The 21,043-nt window shown below is 39.2% G+C and overlaps 2 protein-coding genes across 3 annotated transcripts; one reads left to right on the top strand and one right to left on the bottom strand.

Annotated features, from left to right (window-relative positions):
• Window positions 1–2,888: 2,888 nt before the first annotated feature.
• On the bottom strand, window positions 2,889–16,591 carry LOC146645404 (transcription initiation factor TFIID subunit 4-like). The gene is made up of 16 exons (XM_085393929.1): window positions 16,218–16,591; window positions 15,248–16,054; window positions 13,341–13,495; window positions 11,836–11,955; window positions 10,096–10,251; window positions 9,845–9,967; window positions 9,623–9,712; window positions 8,138–8,353; window positions 7,840–7,975; window positions 7,305–7,419; window positions 6,588–6,757; window positions 6,362–6,492; window positions 6,129–6,254; window positions 5,839–5,895; window positions 5,615–5,734; window positions 2,889–5,506 (listed from the first exon to the last, which is right to left on the bottom strand). Exons 1-16 carry the CDS (start codon window positions 16,483–16,485, stop codon window positions 5,339–5,341), a joined length of 2,958 nt encoding a protein of 985 aa, XP_085250055.1. The 5' UTR covers window positions 16,486–16,591; the 3' UTR covers window positions 2,889–5,338.
• A 621-nt stretch (window positions 16,592–17,212) lies between these two features.
• LOC146645405 (protein LSM14 homolog B-like) lies at window positions 17,213–20,574 on the top strand. 2 transcript variants are annotated; one of them, XM_085393966.1, is made up of 8 exons: window positions 17,213–17,372; window positions 17,946–18,109; window positions 18,205–18,334; window positions 18,434–18,655; window positions 18,838–18,921; window positions 19,027–19,188; window positions 19,617–19,746; window positions 19,836–20,574. In XM_085393966.1, exons 1-8 carry the CDS (start codon window positions 17,255–17,257, stop codon window positions 19,957–19,959), a joined length of 1,134 nt encoding a protein of 377 aa, XP_085250092.1. In that variant the 5' UTR covers window positions 17,213–17,254; the 3' UTR covers window positions 19,960–20,574. The 2 variants fall into 2 exon arrangements, with proteins under 2 accessions (XP_085250092.1, XP_085250093.1); XM_085393967.1 differs by lacking the exon at window positions 19,027–19,188.
• The last annotated feature ends 469 nt before the right edge of the window (window positions 20,575–21,043 follow it).

Genomic DNA, 21,043 nt, shown 5'->3' on the forward strand with positions numbered 1-21,043 from the left:
ACTTTTATGACTTTTTGCCACATGTCATCAACAGGTCAAAACTTGCTTTGCAGCTGATTACAAACTAAACTGGTGTCACCCCTTCATCCTTGGCTATACCTTACTTTAAGTGCTAAGTAGCAAATATTAGCAAGGTGGCACCCTGTTAAACATTAGTATGTTAATACATCATTACAGTATGAGTATGTTAGCATGCTGACATTAACAATGAAACGCACACGTGCTCATTCTTGATGAAGTTTCAAAGTACATGTGAAAGTCATGCATAATCACCTCGGACAGGTGTCCACTATATTTAAACCATATGCAAGCAAGTTCTACTGGGGATCAAAGGAGCCCTGCTCACCACATTTTTAAGTATGTATACTGCACTTCTAGAATATATCAAAATATGTGAAATATATTCGCTCATCTTCATAACTGTCAGTCAAAGACATTATCCTGTGAGCAGCCAGCAGCCTCTCATTATGCAAAATCAAACAAGGCAGTGGAATTGAGTTTGGTGTCCCAGAGTAACATAAGCAAATATAGCCTGACAACTCATATTGGAGAAGACTTAGAAGTCTGCCTATGCCTGGATATCAATACAACAAAGACCATGGTTTGGACACCTACAGGCATGAGATACCTTGTCTGCAGAGGGAACAGAACAAACAACTCTGTAAGCCTCAAATCCACCAAATCTGAAGGAATACGGGGAAGTGCTTTGGTATGATCCTTCTACGGAAATGTCCATCTGTGTGCGAGTGTGTGTTTTTGTGTATAAATATCCTTAGATCTTCTAAACAGCTAAAGTTATGAAGTCAGTGCTTGTATACAATGATAATACAGCTGTTATCCTTACAGACCAATGTTACACAGAAACGCATTCCCAACTTCCTGTTTTGATGGGTAAGAGTCTCTTTCATTTATTTATTTTTTAAGTAACATGTGGTGATAAAAGATATATATTTAATTAGCGATCAAACAAATTCTCAGGTTCTGCAGCTGTCAGAGATCTCAGTTCTAATGTGGTGCACCAGTGCCCTCCTGTGGAGCTCTGCGCTGCACCTCGGCTACAGCTTGTATCTGCTCTCTTCACTGCTACTTGCTAAAAAGAAAAAGGAATGCTGAGGCATTAAAGTAAGAAAAGAAACAGTGTCCTGGCTTAATAAAGTGCCATAAAGTGAGGAAATGGATGTACGAAAGAGAACGGTAAACAGAATTTTAAGGGGCGAAAAATGTAAATCAGTTTGTGAATCCATTTTCTTTTCTTTTTTAAAATAGATTTTAATTAGTGTAATTACTTATTTAGCTCTTTATTTATTTATTTTTTTTTTAAAAAAAGGGTTTTTATTAAATGTTTCATGTTATTTCTATATGTCATTTTTATTGATAAACAGTTCATTTTGGAAATTATTATTGTTTTTGTTAAAATATCAAATAATGAATTTTTTTACAAAAAATTTTTTAGATAATTTTTTATATTTGTTTAGACATTAATAAAGTAAAGTTTGTAAATGAATTGACTATTGCATAATATTATTGTCCAATAAATCATTAATTCATGAAAAGCATTATTACAATTACTTTTCCCAAGGGGCTACTTAAGTAAGATGAACTCCACTTTGTATTCATTTTATCTCTTTATGAGCTAAATGGTATGGACTTCCACAACAATACCAGTTTTCCATGTGGCCCCTTGGGTTTAATTATTCCCCACATCTGCTCTAGGTCCTCAATACACAAGGACAGCTTCAGGACTGTGGACTGTAAATAAAAGATGGCTGCAACCAAGCAACATAAAAAGAAGACATTTTCCTTTTTTTCGCACATCTATTTATGTGAAAGGAGTCAAGAAAAATGTTGAAGCTTTTTTTATATGAAGGTACATCACAGTGAAATAGTGTAGCATGTAACTTCAAGTGCCAAAGCTGTGTAAACTGTACTGTATCACTTCAAAGTTTGCATGATGTAACAAAACTCTTCTTTAGTTTTCCTGTTGTGGTGAATGAATAGACATTTTTGACTGAAAAATAAGATTACAGTGATGGATCACTAAACCTAAACCTCTTCATGACTTCTGGTCTTAACTTAATCTAAAGACTGGCATTACCTTTACTGTAGTTCTTTAAAGAAGTCAGCAAGAGGTTGGGAGATTAAAAGTTGAAGTTTTATTCTGAGCAAAACATCTTTTGATAACATTTCAAGGTTGGAGGGGAAATTAATTCTTAGTGTTCTACTATAACAGGCTTCTATTTATGTGATTTTGTGGACCAGGACTCGTCATTCTTGTGCCTAATGGGTGCAGAATATTAGAATTTTTTTAACGTGGAAAGAGAGAAACCACTAAAGGCATGTTATCCTTTTACATCACATTTGTCTTTTTCTGAGAGGACATTTTCCCACCTATTGAAAAGCATGAACAAAAAGCACTGTGAGGAATCATTTTAGAAATATAAAAGATCCCTGAGTTGAGCACGTATTTTATAATTTCTACTTCATGGTCTACTTCTTTGATGCATCTGAATAGTTTGAAAGCTATTTACTATGAGCTGTACACTTTCACACCCAGAAGAGATGGAAAATTCAGATGTTATGATTGGACAAGACATAATGTAGTTTGTCAAATCAATATTATGAATTACAATCAGACCATGAAACAGTCCACCTTCTAACTTCATTAGGACTTGACCACGAAGCTCCCAGCACCAGTGTTTGTGCTGACGTTAATGCCAGAGAAGATTTGGAAGTCTGCAGTCTTGAATCAGCAGAGGGTTGCTAATGTTTTCAAATTTGGATAGGGGCTTGATTTTATGCCTCTTTGGTAATGGGACTGAAAATGTCTGAATTCCAATTCCACATTGTGAACCTGTCAGAAATTAGGACCATTAAGACAGAAATAGTTGTTTATGTTTTATTTGGAGAACTTTTTCTCTCAATCCATTATAAAATAGCAATTAAAAACCTTTTTGTTTGAAAATCCTCTATTTACATATAAACAAGTAGCTGTGCAAATTTTACAAGATATTGGCAAGAAAGCATAATATTTTTGTCTCCTTTTGTCACATAATTGTACAAGAAAAATAAGACATTTTTTCGTAATTCAAAATTGTCAAGTAAATCTACAAAGAGCAACTTAAGTATATACAGTAATAAAACTTGCTGATAAACATCTTGTCATAAAATGCTAAAGGTATAAAGACAAAAATTAGTATGTGCACAAAAATATAAACAATTTATAGAAGGTATGTTCATTTGATTGATTAGTTTTAGAAAACTGATCTGTCAAAGTGCAGTTGTTGCTCTGCATTTCACGTTTACCCAAAATAACCTCTATCATTCATAAATAAAAAAAAGTGTGGACATTCAACTTATTGAAAAAAATGTAATTCACTTAAATCGCTGAAATTAGTAATGATATTAGAATCGATTTTAAAATTGACTTTAAAAATCACATTACAGTAAAAATCCCCCCAACCTGGCTATGTTAAATTATTAAGAGCCATTTCATTTCCAAAATCATAACAACCTAGTCTTACTTAGTAAGTCTTTAGTTCTGTGGGTGATATTAAATAAAGGCATCATAAAAAACAAAAACAAACAAAAACCGGCTTATTTATTTGCGACAATTTTCAAGAAAAGGAGTAAAATTACCATTTTTGTTTTCAGAATTTAAATTTTTCATTTTTCTCTGCTCTTCTAAATATGTGGACCGTGAGCTCGCTTCCACTGCAGAAAATCTGCCGCTAAAAGTTTACACCGATGACTGCAATCACACTGTGATGAATAACAATTTCTTTGGAGAGGATTTTCACTGTGATTCAGTCCTTGACGTAAATGTCGTACTGACATCAGTGAAGAAATGTATTAACGCTACTAGCAGCTGGAGATGGGAAAGGAAATCTCAGTACTAAACAGTTGCAGTCAAAGTTTTGCAGCTCCATCAATAACAGCGTATACCCTCAGTACGCTTTGTTTATCATTTCTACATGCACAAGTGCAACAGAAGTCACATTCTGTTGTTCAGACAAACTACAGATGACGGTGGCAACCTGCTAGCAACTGCAAGGAGATGTTCAGTGCAGCACCATATACTTCTAGGGAACCAACTTCACATTAGAAACAGCAACAACCTCGAGCAAACATTCACCAATCATTGGCAGAATACATCCTTTTCCCTGGCAACAAGTGGTTACCAAGGGTCACTGACCAGCCTAACTGCTGCCTGAATGGACCATAAGAAATTTATTTCACAGTAGTTGCCAGCAACCTACAGTAAGTACTTGCAACTGGTTGGAAAAATGCGCATTTCCCCCTTCTGACTGGCGATTACCAGATGGTTGCCAACCGATCTCTAGGCTTGTATGTGGTGGAGCGCTCCAGAGGTTTAAAAGGAGATGGCACAAATTTAAGTCAGGTAAAGCTGACAGGTAAAGGGTGGAGTCACGATACCTTATGAGTACATCTTACCTAGTTGCTTTTAATTACTGACGAGCGACATAAAGTATTTAAATTCTCTGTAGAAAATACAAGACCCTAATTAAAAAGACTTCAAAATTTGTGCAAGAACTCTCACCATAAATCAGAAATCCTATGACAGTGAGCTCTAATACCACCTCTACACTGCACACAATACATGACACATAAAATATCATTGATTCCAATCACAGACAAAGATAAAAAAGAAATAAAACAAAACAAAACAACAGCCAACCAACAACAACAACTGTATCCCTAAAAAATCCTCTCATTCTACAAATCTGGAGAGAAGTGTTGGATATATAAAATTCCTTGATCAACACATTCTAATCCATATGGCTTAAACTGTTAAGAAGGCAACTCAGCAGATGATAAGACCGGTTAAGATTAATCTCTGTAAAACGATCCACAGGCATTGCTAAAATATAGTATAAATGTACGATAAATTAAAATCTCTGTTAACGACTTAAATAAACAAGAGTGTCTGCCAAGCACTTCAAAGAGATTTGCTGCTACAGCACAGACGCCACTGACACACGTTTTAAATCTGAAGTGTTCGGTTTGGTAAAGACATTGTTCTTTTGTGAGGCAGTGCATCTTCATCGAGTGTGGTTGGTTGTAACTGCAGAGCTGAGAGGCGCACTGAATTCAGGGCCAAGTTCCAATATTTGCTCCATTTCTCCACTGAAAATACAAAAGTCCTTTTCTTTAAGAGGCTTTTAAAAGCCAAGGTCTCTTCAGCATGACTCCCACAGACAGATGCCTCATAATTCAACAGTGGGTGATCAAAGGAAGTACCGGCAGGAAGGGTCGGAGCCGATGGTCCACTCTGCCTCCTTAATGCCACTGAGTGAAACTAGTCATTTTAATGCGGGTGCTATTTGAGGAAGCCTTTATAGAGCAGGTGTGAGTGACTGGTTCCTCTTTCATTCTCCAGGCAGAAGAGCAGGTCCCTGAGGTTGACTCTAGTGATGCGCTGTCGCATAAACTGTCTGGAGCCTGTTCCACCTGAGCCTCCAGTCTGAGAGGGACACGACCCTGATCCCTGGAGGGTGAAACAAAGCAAGGACATTCAATTTTTCATCAACTGCTTTTGTGAATCCAGAAAACTTCAAAATAAGCACATTCCTACTTTGGGTTAATCACACCTCACCTCTGCATTGGCACCTCTACCCGGTGAATCCATTTTCCGCTTTTTCCTTGGGCCGATTGCTGCCAGCGCTGTTAGGTTGGCTTCTCTCTGCCTGATTTGAGCCAGCTCCTGCTGCTGCATCTGAAATACAAGTAGTAACACGTACATTCAACGTACAGGCAAACTCATAACAATGCTTCAAAAAGAAAGGATTCACCCAGGATATTATTTTAGCATATACTTACTTCTTTGGCCTTCTGTTTCAGTCGGAGTTGCTCCGGGTCTTCTTGCCGTGACCGAGACTGAAATAATATCGAGGACATTTTAATATTTCAAAAAGGATATGTAGAATTTATTAAATGACTTGTTTTATTCATTCACTCTCTCAGTTTCCATGTCTGGCATTTGGTGATGGCAGGGAAAATGTATATTAATGACAATGACCCAAGAGCACTCACTTGCCTTCTCTGTATAATTATGCATACAAGATTGTTTCTGTCAGTGATACCGTGTGTCCTTGTTCGAATGCTGTTACCTTGGCAGCTTTCAAGAGGATCTCTCTCTCCTGCTCTTCCTTCCTTTGCTTCTCCATTTGATCCAGCTGCTCAAAGAATTTGAGCTGGGTTCGCACATCGCTCCCCTGCTCATACTGTTCATCTTCCTGGAGTTGGCATGAAAAGCGAGGACAGACAGGAAAATGAAACAAGAGATCTTAAAACACAGTAGTGAGTGGGTCTCCCCTACTCTACAATTGCAATCAATTATCACCTTAAAAGTCAAGTTCTTCTGCTGTGCAACATGCGACACCTTTTCCAGTATGTCTTGCAGGCGCTGCTGTGTGGCATGGGAAATGTAGTTGATCACATCTGTGCCCAACTCACTGACACTGAACTTCTTACCTGTCGCAACAGGAGTGAGTATGGATAAAGCTTTAGACGGTGTCAGCATAGTGAGGAACATGCTGTGCATTTTCTCGACAGTGTACGTCTCTCACCAATGTCCAGAACTATCCGGGTGAGTAAAGAGGTGGAAAGGAAGGTCTCGTCCTTACAGGAACGAGTCACCATGCCAACAAGCTCGGAGTTGGTTGCTAAGATACGGGCACTCTCTTCTGACAAGTTGACTCCTGCCATTGAGGCCACATCGTTGATATCGTCATCGTCCCTGGAGAAGAGACAAAAACAGTTTTCTTACTTTTTGTGTCTTAAGCACATTTATACAGAATAAATACAACATTAAAAAAAACCAACACAACACACACAGAGTACTTGGCACTGTATGATGACAAAGAGAGGTGTTATCCTTAATATGGGTATCACAGGTGTACAGCTCTGGCTGTGGTCCCAATCACCTGTTATTATAACCTTCTATTCATGAGGCAACCAATTGGAAGCACTTGTTTAACACAGTTAATGAACTAAGGAGCTGCACAAAGGATAATAAAGTAAATAATTTCTGTTCTGAATTGTGAAAAGCTACTCTAGTAGAGGCCAAGACTGAAAATATGGTGCTGGAAGTCAGTATGACAGGTAAACTTTAAGATAAAAGTAACAACAGCAATAAACTGCATTAATTTATCTTACGGTTGGCACATAAAAAGTTATGACATCACGTAAGTTTCTATGGATACTTAATTCTCTGTGAACGCATATACAGATACTGGTATTTAACAGTGAGTTGGATTTCTTTTTTTTTTTTTGGTCTCTCGTACCTGAAAGTGCCTCCTCCTTCCTTCAGCTTGTTCTTCTGAGCTGCACCGAAGGAAGGCTGACTGAAAGCTTGTATTCCTTTGGGTGCTGGAGCCAATGTCTGCTTCACTGCTGGTACTAAAAATCATAAACAGGAGCAAAAACAAGTTTTCTGTAGTGAATTTAGACTAATGAAAGGCAGCTGCACCTAAAACTATTAGAGCACGCAGTAGAATTTGAATATACACTTGACTCTTGTATTCTTGGACTTTGTGTCTTGCAATTACAAACAGTAGCCACAAGGTGGTAGCACTTCCATAGACGTGTTAAATGCATTAAGACAGAAGCTAAACTCAAGCGTAACAGCTGCAATTTAGTGGATTTTAGTGATGCTATTGCATTAGTGGACCATGGGGATGTTTTCATGGATATCCATTTGAAACTGTATGAGGTACTAAAGTAATGAAATACAACACTGAGACTGAACATTGAAACTAACTGTACATTGATCAGTAATAAATATCAGTTAAGCATTAAACAAATATTAATATGACCCACTTGTTTGTAGCTGTTTGATAACCTGTGGCTGGCCCACGATGATGCGACTGTGAGTTTGTCCTCTCAGTGTTACCACGGCAGACTGAGCCAGCGTCACCGGTGGCCTCACAATGGTCCCCTGTTGCTGGGGTACTATCTGTGCACATTCAGAAAAAGACTAAGAATGAGAAACCTAAAAGAAAGCACACAAATGAAAGAAGTAGAGACAGGCATATATTCAGAAGCATCCACTTGTTCATACATGTTCATCAATATATTCCGATACAGGTAATAGCAAAAAAAAAAAAAAAAACATTACCAGTCCCGGTTTACTGTGAGGCGTCTGTGTAAGGCTGATAACTGTGGTTTTGGTTGTGGCAGGGCTGGTGGTTGTAGTGATGGTGGTGGAGAGAGGAGGTCGCAGCACCACAGCAGTGAGTGCTGTGGAGGCTGCGGCTGCAGGCTGAGGCAGCAGGCTTTGTTGGATGAAGGCCTCTGAATCTGGGGTCATCTGGCGCAGCGCTGGAAGACTTCTCTACAGTCAGAATGAATGAAGTGTGTATGTATTCAGTTCATAATGTGAATGAGTCAGTTAGTTGTGGTTATTGTGCTGGGGTCTTGGCCAGAGTACTCTTTAAAAAGAGAGGCTTTTACCTGGATAAGTAAAGAATATAATAGAAAGAAATCTAACAGAAGCAGCTCTTAGTGATAAATGATTACATTTCTATCATTTCTACACATCACATAGTACTCTAAAGAAACTGCAGTGCATAGAATTTAGTTTATGATGTAAGTGAAGTTCATTATGTAAGTGGAGTTCAGAAAAGTTTTTTTCTTTTTCATTTCTGTTCTTTGACTTTTCAACAAGAAACTATTGCAGAAGCTATATGAAACAACATGCTTTACAGATTTTTAAATATTATGAAATAGCTTTATTGATTTGATTATGAAAGAGAAATGCAGAGAGAATAAATTTGCCCCATCCTTTCTAGATTTTTAAAGCTACCTGTCTGGCTACTACATCACCATGTCAGCCAGCAGAGCAGATATTTCCTCTAGTTTTTCAGTAGCATTTAAGTCCATGTGTGACAAATTGCTATAGCTTTTGGCCTGGTCCTGATTAAGGCTGCAAATCCTCCGCTCACCTGCACTCTAATCTCTGTCATGGAGTGGGTACATGTGTGCGAATGCACACCTAGCAGTAGAAGTCACCAACCACTGGCTTCTTTTTGATACAGTGAATTTTAGGATTAGCGTTAACTGCTGCCTACAAAACAGGTAAAAGATGGCTTGCAAATTTTACTTTCCAAAATGCTGTTAAAAAATTGGTCAAGGTGAAGACCAACACAACCTTCAGATAAAGTTGCATTTGTTTGGCAGGAATGCAAATTAAAGTCCCATGTGACCACAAAGGAGCTTACCTTTATATTGTGGAGCATCTACATTATCAGCTTTCAGCCCAAAATCACATGATAACAATTGACAACACTGAGTAAACTGTTAAGGGGGAAAATATTCTGCTTTGAGGCTAGAAATAAGGTTTCCATGAAATATTAATCAATTTAAGCAAAAATGCTGCAGTGATCCTAAGCATGCCTCAGAACCATTATTGAAAATCTGTGGGCAGATCCTAAACACACCCAATGGACAAGATGTGCAATAATGTGAGAAAATTCTCTAATCAAAGACAAGAGTCTTGATGGCTTTTAAGTTTGTGAGTAATACAGTACTCAACTGTAAGTCCCAAAGTTACAGAACAATGTAATAACTTTGGTTTTGTCTGCAGGTGTGTCACTAATCTCACCTTGAGAAAAGGTACAAGGTATGGCTGCGGTGATGAGTTGAGCTCCTGGTATAACCTACTGGTAAAATCTTCTGGCTCTATCTTTGCTTCCTGTTACAAGGAAAAAAGAAAAAAAAAACATGATGGATGAGAATACATCATACATAAATAAACTTTGAAGGAATTTCACCAGGAGAAAGATTAAGTGTCAACCCAGAGAAGGTAAGAGGGAGAGAGAAGTACCAGTAGGTTCTTGACGAGCTCCTTAACATTAGCTGTGGTCTCAGACGACTGTTTCCCGCTGGATGCCAGCTTGATCAGTGTCGACAGAAAATTTCTACATTTTTTCACATTCTCCAGCGTCTCCTGCAAGCACACACAAATATTTTCTCTCAAATATTTACATAATACATGAAAAAAAACCATTAAATAGGGTGTAGGGAAAAAGGTATTTTTTTGCTGTTCATCAATCATGGTTAGCAATTCTCTCTTACAGCTGTGACAGGTGTCGGAGTGACAGGGGTTGCAGTAGCTCCAACGGGCCCCACCCTCTGTGCTACTGCTGTGGAGGCGGATCCGGGCTGCACTGTGGTGGCGGTTCCTAGTGGCTGTCCTGCGGTGGTAGCAACTCCTCCCAGCATGATGGTGCTCTGTATGTGTCAGTGAATATGCACTTGAAATTAGACCCAAGAAAAATGATGAGGTCAGAAACAGCTTTAACACGAGCAGGCCTGTTGAACAGTGCATTTCCTTTTTTTCACATAACACTGGTGTTCTATGAATTTTACTTTTTATATACACAAACGCTTTAGAGCTTACTTTAAAAGCATGATCTGGAAAAAAAAACTAACAAGGTTTAGCAAAAATATATTTAAGGAATTTCCATGGCAATAAGGACATAAAAGATGAATAGAAGCAGCAATGTTTTTAAAAGTGAGCAAACAAGCCAGCCAGAGAGGAACTGAAAACAACTGTGTTGACCTTGTTGCAAAATCCCATCCTTTCACGCCACAGTTAGACCGTTTGGCAGAAAAATTGACCATATAATCTATGAAACAGATTCTGTGCTTGTTTTTTTAAAAACCATCTCACAGTAGGAAATCAGTCCTAACGAGTTCATGGAGGATACATTCAGCTTTTACTTGAGCAACAGTAATAAGAGTCTTACTTTAATATTCTCATATACCAAGAACCTTCTGCACAGCTGTTCTCAGCAGGTGTACAGTAACAGGCACACATTCCCTGACAAATAGAAAAATTATGAAGTGTAATTCATTTCAAATAACAACAACACTCTGCAGACACTTCAGACACACCGCTGACAATTCTAACTGAAGCAAATGTCATGTAAGTAGCAGCATGAGTTAGACTAATTTGGGTCAACTGTGTGAGATTAATGGAAACAGGATGTGACCGAGATCATAGTGAGGACCACTTGTCCAGATGTGGAAGATGAGAGAGTAGTGGTTTTAATCCAGGTCACAAGGGGGTATGAGAAACAATGATAATAAGATTTGTTTGTTTTTTCCTAAAAAAAAACAAAAAAAACCCTTTAAATTATTCTTAATGTTAAAGATGATTGAAAAGATGCCTGGGTATGGCTATATGTAGGAAATGTTAAAAACAAATTGGGAATGATTCAAAAACTACACAGGAGTTTACGACCAAAATTACATGAAACCATTCAAGGTTCAGAGAATTTGGAAAAATCTCTGCACACAAGGAATGAGGCCAAAATCCAGCACTGAATAGATGTTATGTTTGGGCTGTTAGGCAGACCTACATTAAAAACAGAGATGATTCTGTAGTGAAAAATCACATGAGCATGAGATTGGAAAAGCTTTAAAAACTACAGTTCATAAGTGCATCTACAGGGGCAATTTAAGACAACTTTTTAAGATACTTTTTCCCTTGGTTTTAGTCTATTGTAGGGTCTCAGATCTATAAATTTTTCTAAAAAAAAAAAACTTTTTGAAATTTGATCATTTGATTTACAGGTGATTCTATTCCTATTTTAATAATGTTTTACACAGCTTCGCTCTGGACAAGAGTATGCAATGCCTGGGTTCAAACCAGGCCAGGATGTTTGACTTAACCCATTAGGGATAGTGTGAAAAAACAGAGCTTCCCCAGGTAATCCGCAAAAGCATAGGGGGAAAATGCAAACTGAGCCTATGGGTTACACTTGGTGTTATGGAAATGAATCATTTGATTTAAATATAGTGAGAGTTTACCTGCAGAACAGGAGGCCTCTGTAGTGCGGTGGTAGCTGTCACAGTGGTCTGAACTGTGGAACACTGTTTAATAATGGTGGTGGGAGTAACAGGACGAGCCAGCAGTGGTGCACCTGGTGCCTGCAGGACATATAAAAGAAGATGTTACGCTTTTGGCAGACAGTGGAGCAGCAGGGGTTTTTCGGACACATGCTATATTGCTTAATAAAAAATAAATTAATAAATAACAAAAATCAGAAAATATTCAAAAAGTTACATATTAGTAGTAGTAGTATATAGTATATGTTTTTAAGTTGGATGCAACAGTTACTCTGTGGAACGAAAATTAAATCAGAAATACTTGTTTTGTAAATGTTTACCAAGCAGAGGCACAGTATTTATGTTGAAGCAGTAACCAAAACTCAATTATAAACAGAAAGTAAAATAGTGATTAAGTTTATCCTTACTTTGAAGTTACAAGAGAGGTGTAATGTGAAAGAAGTTCAGCACAGCTTTCTTTGCATTACCTGGCATGTCAAAAACTAAAACCCCTGCTAGAAGTGAATGGGTATCACTTCAGTGGTTATCTACTTCCAGTGTTAACGCAGGCTTTCTGCCTCAGGCTCTGTGGACGCTAACAAAAAAAAGGGGGCATTTTACGCATCACGAGTGCCGCCTACTTCGATCAGATGACGATAAAACGGTGATAAAAATCTATAAAGAGCATAAAAATTTAACATGCAATATAAAAGAAAGGAAAATGCAACCCCGTTACAAGTAAGATAGGAAATTAATACAGCAGAAAATTATTAATCTCGGGATTTAGCGCACTGAGGTGTAAAATAAACATTTCTATTTGAGTTAATCATTTTAATGCCGAGTGCACTCTCAGTCCTGCTTAGTTCTAAAATGACGGCTGCATGTTAGAGCTCTGAAACTTTCAACTGGACACATTTAAACATTAAATGGTACTGTCCCAAAGCCTGATAAGGGGACTGAAAATCACTTTAGTGAAAATTCAGTGAAAATGTGACAATTTACAGGTGACTTTAAATTAAAAACCCTGAGCACGACCTGCTTCCAACCAGGTTATGTGTTTAGCATAAGTTATCACTGTGAAAACCAGATAAAAAGGAACATATTTATGTATATGTAGCTTTAAAAATGATATGTTAATGTTACTGGTATAGACAGCATTGAATATGTCTATGAGTCACTGTAGATGGGATGTGGATGACCAGAGAAGAAAAAAAAATCAATAAAAGACAACTAATTTGAATTAATATAACTGATGTTGGGAATATAAACAAGTTTACTGGTTTTGCCAGACTGAACTTTATTTCAGTAAAAAGTCACTTGTACTCTTTTACTGTTAAAGACTAATAAATCAAATGTGAATTGGGAGGAATTACCTTTTTTGGGTTCTGAGAAAAAGTCTGAGAACCAACTGTTACAGAAGGTTTACAGAACTGTACAGGTATCTGAGTCATATTTTCTGCGTTTGACTGTATCTAGCAGATCTGTACCTGTAGGGATGTGATCTGGACAGGTGGAGTGCTTGTGGGAGCTGGAGGTCGTGGAGTCATGGCGCTTTGTGACTGCGACTGAGCTTGCATTTGAGCCAAAGCCTGCTGGGGAATCATCAGCAGTTGCCCACTCTCACTGCGAACCAAGACCATTCCTGTACGTGCCAAATATCCAAGGAGTTAAAATATTAAAAGGTCATTATCTTCCTGTCCCAATGAGTCACCAAAAAAAAAAAGGATGTATGCACGCATGTATGCATCAATAGTGAGCCCTATTTAGTCCTAAGCCACTCAGCAACTTGTCAAACCAAAATGAGCCACAAGCATGTTAGCAGAGTCTGACTGATATATGTGACAATATTAAAACATTTATTTTGTTAGGAGTATAATGCAGGAGAGAGAGACTTGGGGCAATAAAGGAATAGTTTATACAGAAGAACAGCCCCATTTCAGTCTTTACAAAACTCTGTCTGCAAAAGAGCAGAGCAATCAGTGATGCAGGGATGAGCAGCGTCTTCAAAGTAAATAGAACTAATAGTAAAGTTAATAAACAATTACCCCACCATTTTCCTGTCTCAACATAACTCTTAAATGCTTAAATACGTATGCCAGTATACCCATATTTATTATTATTGGAATTTTATATTTATAAAAAATTGATATTACCAGAAAAAAACATTATCAGTCAGGGTCTATATGGCAGCATAAATTAAAAAAAAGTTCAAGTCACAATCCACCATGCAAAAAGCTAAAAACATTCTTGTTTCTGCTCAAAATAACATGTCTTCTTGCCACCAATTTATTTTTATTGTATGGCAGTGTAATACTATGCACCACACCCTTATGTCAACAGTGTCTGTTAAAGAGGTGACAACATGACTCTACTACATAATAATAACACAGACATTCTAAGACTGGCCAAATAAATGGCCAGAGCTGTTTCATCAAGGCTACAAAGTGGGAATACCTTGGAATCAGAATCAGAAGACTTTATTTATCCCCAAGGGGCAATTAAATCTGCCATGGAAGAAATCTGCCATTAATACAGTGGCCTACAACAAAGAACTATATCCTACAGGGAGGCCACAAAGGGGATTTTCCATTCTAAATTGCAAATAGATGCATTTGTCAAAAATGATGTTGTTTGTTTTAGTATTTGTATTTGATTTAGTATCTGTATTTGATCTGGATTCATTTTCTAATATAATAATTCTTTATTTTATGCTATACTGAGCATAAAATAGAATCACTGCACTTTTACAAAACCCTGAAATAACAGTTCACAACTGAGACAAAAATGCTAACCTGAAGACTTTGCATACTCAACACATGCATCCCAGAAAGTTGATTCAGTTCATTTGAACGTGGCATTATCAGTCGGAGAAATGTTTCATTATGCATTCAAGTGACTTTATCAGTCAGTCACTTGGATAAGTGATGAAATATTTCTCCCACTGAAAACAGTGCATCCAGATAGAGGGAATCAACTTTCTGGGACTTCCTTACATGCATTATTGAGCATGCATCAATACATTTTAACACATGCATCCAAACACACATAATGCTTGAGAGATATCCTGTATATTTTATCCAGCTGGTGCTATTATAATAGGATGTAATCGTCTCAGACAAGACAAACTAAAAAGAATCAATAGACTGGAATGGACAGCTACATTGATAAACTATATGAAGAATGTGTTGGCTGAGTTCCACTGAGTCCTGCTTTTAATCTGCTACAGAACCCTGGCCACCTCTAAAGTTGCTACTAAGCTACTACAATGTGTTTCAAATCATCTATTGCCTGCAAAGGCATCTCGGGAAACCGTTAAAGTTAATAATAATAATAATAATAATAATAATAATAATATTAATCTTCCACATGCTCTCAGACTTTACAACTCAATTACCTGGAGGCAGCTGAATGTTTTGGATATTTGGGGCGTTTTGTTGAGGCTGAGCGAGTCGAGGAGCTAACACCTGTGGAACAATAGTTCGTATTCCACCGGGAGTTGCAGCAACTGTTGAAGGTACTGAAGTCCTCAAGCCCTGCAAAACAGTCGGACTCCTCACTGTCGCTGTCGTCCCTGTAGCAACAACTGAAGCCACGACGTGGGCACCAGTAGGCAAGATAACTTTTGGGCAGTCAGTTTTGCTAGCAGGAGAGCCAGTTGTGCTGGTAACACTGACAGACGGTGACGTTAAAACTGTGGTTGGACTGCCTGTACTTGGTGAAGGGTTCATGAAGGTTTGCATAGGTGGCCTCACCAGCGTGATTGTGGGAACAGTTTTCACAGAAGGCTGGGACGAGATAACAGACGAAGTCACAACATTTTGCGCGTTCAAAGTAGCTCGGATAATAGTACTAGGTGTTCCAGGCAGACCTGCTGCGCTTGGTTTGCTCACAGGTCCGTTGTTGAGGAGTGTGACAGCATCGGGCTGCGAGTTGTTGCTGTCAGCGGGTCCGCCTGCGGTTATTTGACAGTTCATCACCACGGCACCTCCATTCAGAGTTTGCGCATCGGTCGCTCCAGGTCTGCCAGCGCCAGCTGTTGCATCTAGTGTAACCATAACAACTCCACTGGCTGCGTCCGACTTGGACTGACTCTGAGTGGCTGTCACACTCGGTCCTGCCGTCGATGTGATCCCTGCTGCCCCATCCATGCTTGAACCCAGGGACCCCGTACTGTTACTGACACCTCCTTGCGCTCCTGTCCCTGCAGCAGCGGAAACACATGAAAACAAGGGGAGTGTCGAGCAACTCTCCGATTCGCTTTAGTTTCGGGACACAGACAAGTGAAGCCAAATAAGCTATAACCAGCTGAGTAACGTGACCAAAATTAGCTAATGTTAGCTAACCGGAGTGCGCAGCTATCTTACCTGCTTTAGCAAGCTCTTGTTGTGAAAGTCCCATTTTGCTACCCTGAACATTTAAACTACTACCTAGAGCTGAGTTTCCGCCATGATTTTCTGCAGACGGGGCCCTAGCGGTTGTGTTATCGCGCCTTGTTTCTGTTAGTTCAGACTCCAGGGATCCATCTAGGTCACTAACTACTTTTTCGTCCACCTCTGTGCTCAAGAAAACATCACCCAGCAAATCGGAGCCCGCCGCCATCTTTTCCCAGCTACGCTCGTTCGTGAGACGCATGCGCCGATTGGATGCATCCTCCGTGACGCGACCTTAACTCGCCTCATGATTGGCTGTTGGATAAAAATAAAACCTGGAACAAATGGTTGCGAGCTGCAGTGCAAAGTGCCACCGCAGTCGGACTATTTCGTTGGAAATAAGCGACATCGCTCACAGAGCTGTGCCTTGTGGAGCATTAGCACATCGAAGAAACTGTCAGATAGTTCTCATGCACTATCACATGATTTCAAAGATGCTTGCATTACACTATTTTACTCTCTGAACAATCCAAAATGGCTGCGTTGATGCTATTTTTCCAGGACACCCGCAGTAACCGCCTAGTGCTCACAGACAGTGATGTGAAACTACCTGGATAGTAAACTTTTGAGAGTGCAGATCAGCACTTAGGCAGCCAGTTTGCACGGTTGTTTATGCATCACAGGACTCAGCCTTTTAACGCCGTGACTGTGACTTTTGTTGCAACTTATAAAAATTATCTAAAAAATGTTTTTATGAAAAAAAATATGTACCATAAGCACAATCATAATTATTGATCGAATTCGTAACAAATCATAGATTACGAAAAAATTCAAACGAATGGGTCACAAGTGAGTTAAATCAAGCCGTGGTGATTGGCATTCATTTTATTGCCATCAATGATTGCCAGGTGCTTCAATCAGGTCAGCTGTGTACGCCTATAAATTGTTTCCGGTTTTACTAGGACTCGAAATGTGCCATGTGATGAGTCTTTATAGAAGTTTATAGCAACGGCCCCGGATATTCTCGAGCCATGGCTTCGAAGCCATACATTGGCTGTAAAGTATCACTCCTCTCAAAAGCCCAAAATCGTTATGAAGGGATTTTGTATACTATTGATGCAGCGAACAGCACAGTAGTTCTGGCAGAAGGTGAGTTATTTAGCTATCATCCATCCATCCATCCATCCATCTTCATCCGCTTTGTCCGGGGCCGGGTCGCGGGGGCAGCAGCCTAAGCAAAGAGGCCCAGACCTCCCTCTCCCCAGCCACCTCCTCCAGCTTGTCCGGGGGAATACCAAGGCGTTCCCAGGCCAGCCGAGAGATATAATCTCTCCAGCGTGTCCTGGGTCTGCCCCGGGGCCTCCTCCCGGTGGGACATGCCTGGAACACCTCACCCAGGAGGCGCCCAGGGGGCATCCTTGTCAGATGCCCGAACCACCTCAGCTTAGCTATCAGTGTTCTTGAAAATCTGTCAGCGTTTCAAAAACTTGCTTTTTAAATTTTTTCTCCATTTCTAGTTATTGTCATTTAATCTTAGCTGCTGGCAAAGTTTCTGGGCTGCCTTTCCTCATAACAGCCATCCCTCAAGAGTCTCTCCATCTAAAGCAATGCATTATCAGGGACTTTAACATCTAGTCCTTTTAACTGAATTGGAAAGAAACTGGGCAAGTGAAATATGGGTGGAACTTTCCTAACTTTATCCATTGTTTTTCTTTTCACTAGTCAAGTGTTTTGGAACTGAGGGACGGCCAACAGATAGGCCAACGTCACCCAAAGATGATGTCTATGAGTACATTACTTTCCGGGGAAGTGATATTAAGGATATTACACTGGGTGACCCTCCAAGGTATCACCATGGCCTGCCTCAGGATCCTGCAATAATACAGGTGTACAAAAACTGCTTGGTTACACCCTCCTTCTTCTAAAAACAGACTAAGTATGTATATGTGTGTTTAAACATTAACATATTTGGTTCATCCAGACCTCCAGTTCAGGCGCTTCAAGCATCCAATCTACCGTTGGATCACTCAGCCCTTTAAGGATGCCTGCCTACAACCAGGTTGCTGCTAGCTCTCTGCTTAATCAGCAGTATGTTGCAGCTCTCGGCCTTGGTAAATCAATGACAGCAAGTTTCTAACAAGTTAATTGACTAAAAAAATTAAATTTAAATGGGTTCTTTCTATACTACACACTTCATATCCTTTACCCAGGGCCTTTACTTCAAGGCTTACTTGCTCAAAGAGGTCCCATGGTGGAAAAGGCTGTTCAAACTGTCAGTGTAAAGACATTTAGGCAGAGAAGAGGTGCGAGTGGATCCCAGCAGCAGGAGCAACAAGAAGAACAAGGACAGCAGCAGCAGCAGCGGAATAGGAGGCAGCCCAAGGGGACGAGAGGAACAAATATTCAAACCACAAGGGTCACTGAAGCCACCAGTGAGTAAACAATGTTGCAGCAATGAGAAGGAAATGCTGTTAAAGTACTGTGATGTTTCCCAAGTGAAACAGGTTGATTAACTGTGGAGGAGTATGTATGTTTTGGGGAAAATAATGGGGTATTTTTCTAGGCAGCTACATGCACTTAAAACTAAGTGTAGCTGTTGTGGGTGTCTTTGCAGTGCAATCAGACCCAAGTGGATCCACTTCTCAAGACAGTCAGCAGCAAAATGCTGAAACCAGGCCACCTGCTAGAAAAAGACAAGGTATTAAACATGCACGTTTCCAGTAGACTTGAAAATCAGAAAGGACATCCTTGTATACAAAACAAACTTGAGGTGCACTTAATAAAAAATAAATAATAATCTTAGGACCTCGACGGCGCAGGAACCGCAGAAGAGGCCAGCTGATGGTGGCTAATGCTCCATCTTCCACCCTTAAATTTGACACAGACTTTGATTTTGATTCCTCAAATGCACAATTCATTAAGGAGGCGCTTGAGGAGAAGTTCCAGGAGAGGCTGACTCTAAAAGGTTGGTTATCAGCTGGAGTTGCCAACAATGCACCTCCTTTTTTTTTTTTTTTTTTTTTTTTTTTTTTTTTTTTTTTTTTAAATCACCTGCTTTGTCAGTTAATTCTCTTTGAAGGAATGCTGTCAATTTAAAGGTATGCATTATTAATGTTGTGGCATCTTCATGGAAGTTGTGCTCTCATGTAACTCTGTTTGAATGAGTTAAAGGTGTGGTGACAAAAATGAATGTTTGAATAGAAGTAAATTTGCATTCAGGTAAAATAAGCCTTCTAATGCCATGTTTCTCTCTGGCCTATAGATAGATAGATAGATATAATTTCTTTAGTGGTTGTTTGGGTTTTTTTTTTTTTTTTAAATAAATGCAATAGCTGAAAACCAGGGAATTGGTCTGTCCTTCCACTGTCAGTACTTTTTTTTTTCTGTTTTCAGATGGGAATTCTGAGGGAAGGGAAACGGAGGGGTTGCAGCTGAGTTCAGGGGAGGATCGTTTTGGTCCAAAGTGCTACTATGACAAAGCAAAGTCTTTCTTTGACAACATCTCATCTGATAATGGGCTCAGGTAATCAACTGACTCTCTTTGTCTTATATAAAAGTTGGTCTTTGTACAGATATGTGCTCATGGCTATTTATGTACATCAATGGTTTCAGACTGACGTGGGCAGAGGAGCGAAAGCGCAATCTGGAGACTTTTGGTGTCCCTGGGCGTTTCCTGAGGGGCCAAGGATTCAGAGGTGGATATACCAGAAGAGGACGAGGTGCTGCTCGAGTCTAACTCAAAGAAATGCAACTGGGCGGCTGTACAGATCAGTTTCATACAAAGGCAGTAAAGCCACCTTGACTGATTTCGTACCCTATTTCTGGAAGGTACTGGATCCCCTGTAAGAATCTTGCCCCCCTTTTCTTGACAGACCTTTTGATATTTAGTACAGTGAAGAAATCACAAGGGCAATAATGAAGGCTGTATTGCATTTGGAAGAGGTGCTATGCTGTGCATGTTTGTTTACAGTCTGTTTACTGGGATACGTGATGGAACTAAGCCATCATTATTACAGCTGTGCTGTAACCAGTCAAAACGTCTGTCATTAAAAAGTTTAACATTATTTCTTTGACATTTGACCTTGTTTTTATGTGGGTAAAATTTACTCCAACTTTTTTTTTTTTTTTTTTTTTTTTTTTGTTTAAAAGGGGGAAACCATGAATGCTTCAGTTTCTACTTTTGTTTGCTACTTGCACATTTGTAAATTCTTGCTTTTGCCTTTTGGGAGTATTAATCAGATTTGTCCATTCAATGTTGCATAGTATTAATATAATGAACAAAAGGAGCTTTCAGACTTAAGACTTAATTTGGTATAATCAAGGGAATGAGTTGAATGTAAATAAAATGGATGTGCTGATACACCTGTTATGAGACTAAAAGACATTTTGTTGCACAAGTAAGCATTTAAAAATTCTTAGTTGTACAATCCTAATTATAAATAATCTGGGATAGTATCTGTGTTCTATGGCTGTTTCTTTGTCCTTTTAAGAAGGATCACTCCTTTAAATAACGTTTGCAATATATTCAAGATTCGATTATATAAACTGGCAATAAAAAAATTTAAAAAGCGTAAATGTCACACTGAATTATAAGATTACACGTTCCCTGATTCAGCACGTGAGGGGCAAGTGCTGTTGTTAAAAAGTAAACACTCCACAGTGAACGGTGGGATTCTCACATTTCCTGAAATGCTGAAAGCAACTTTGGCTACAGCTGATCCTTAAAGGTTTTGCGCACTGAGCAGCGTGTGCTCCAAGCAGACTGCTTTCTTGAATCAAACGATACCCCGTCTACAGTGAGGGGAAAGTGGTAGGCTACT

This window comes from Rhamphochromis longiceps, linkage group LG20 (assembly GCF_057381845.1).
Source record: "Rhamphochromis longiceps isolate RC_006_pf linkage group LG20, R_longiceps_female_GT1.1, whole genome shotgun sequence".
Classification (NCBI taxonomy): Eukaryota; Metazoa; Chordata; class Actinopteri; order Cichliformes; family Cichlidae; genus Rhamphochromis; species Rhamphochromis longiceps.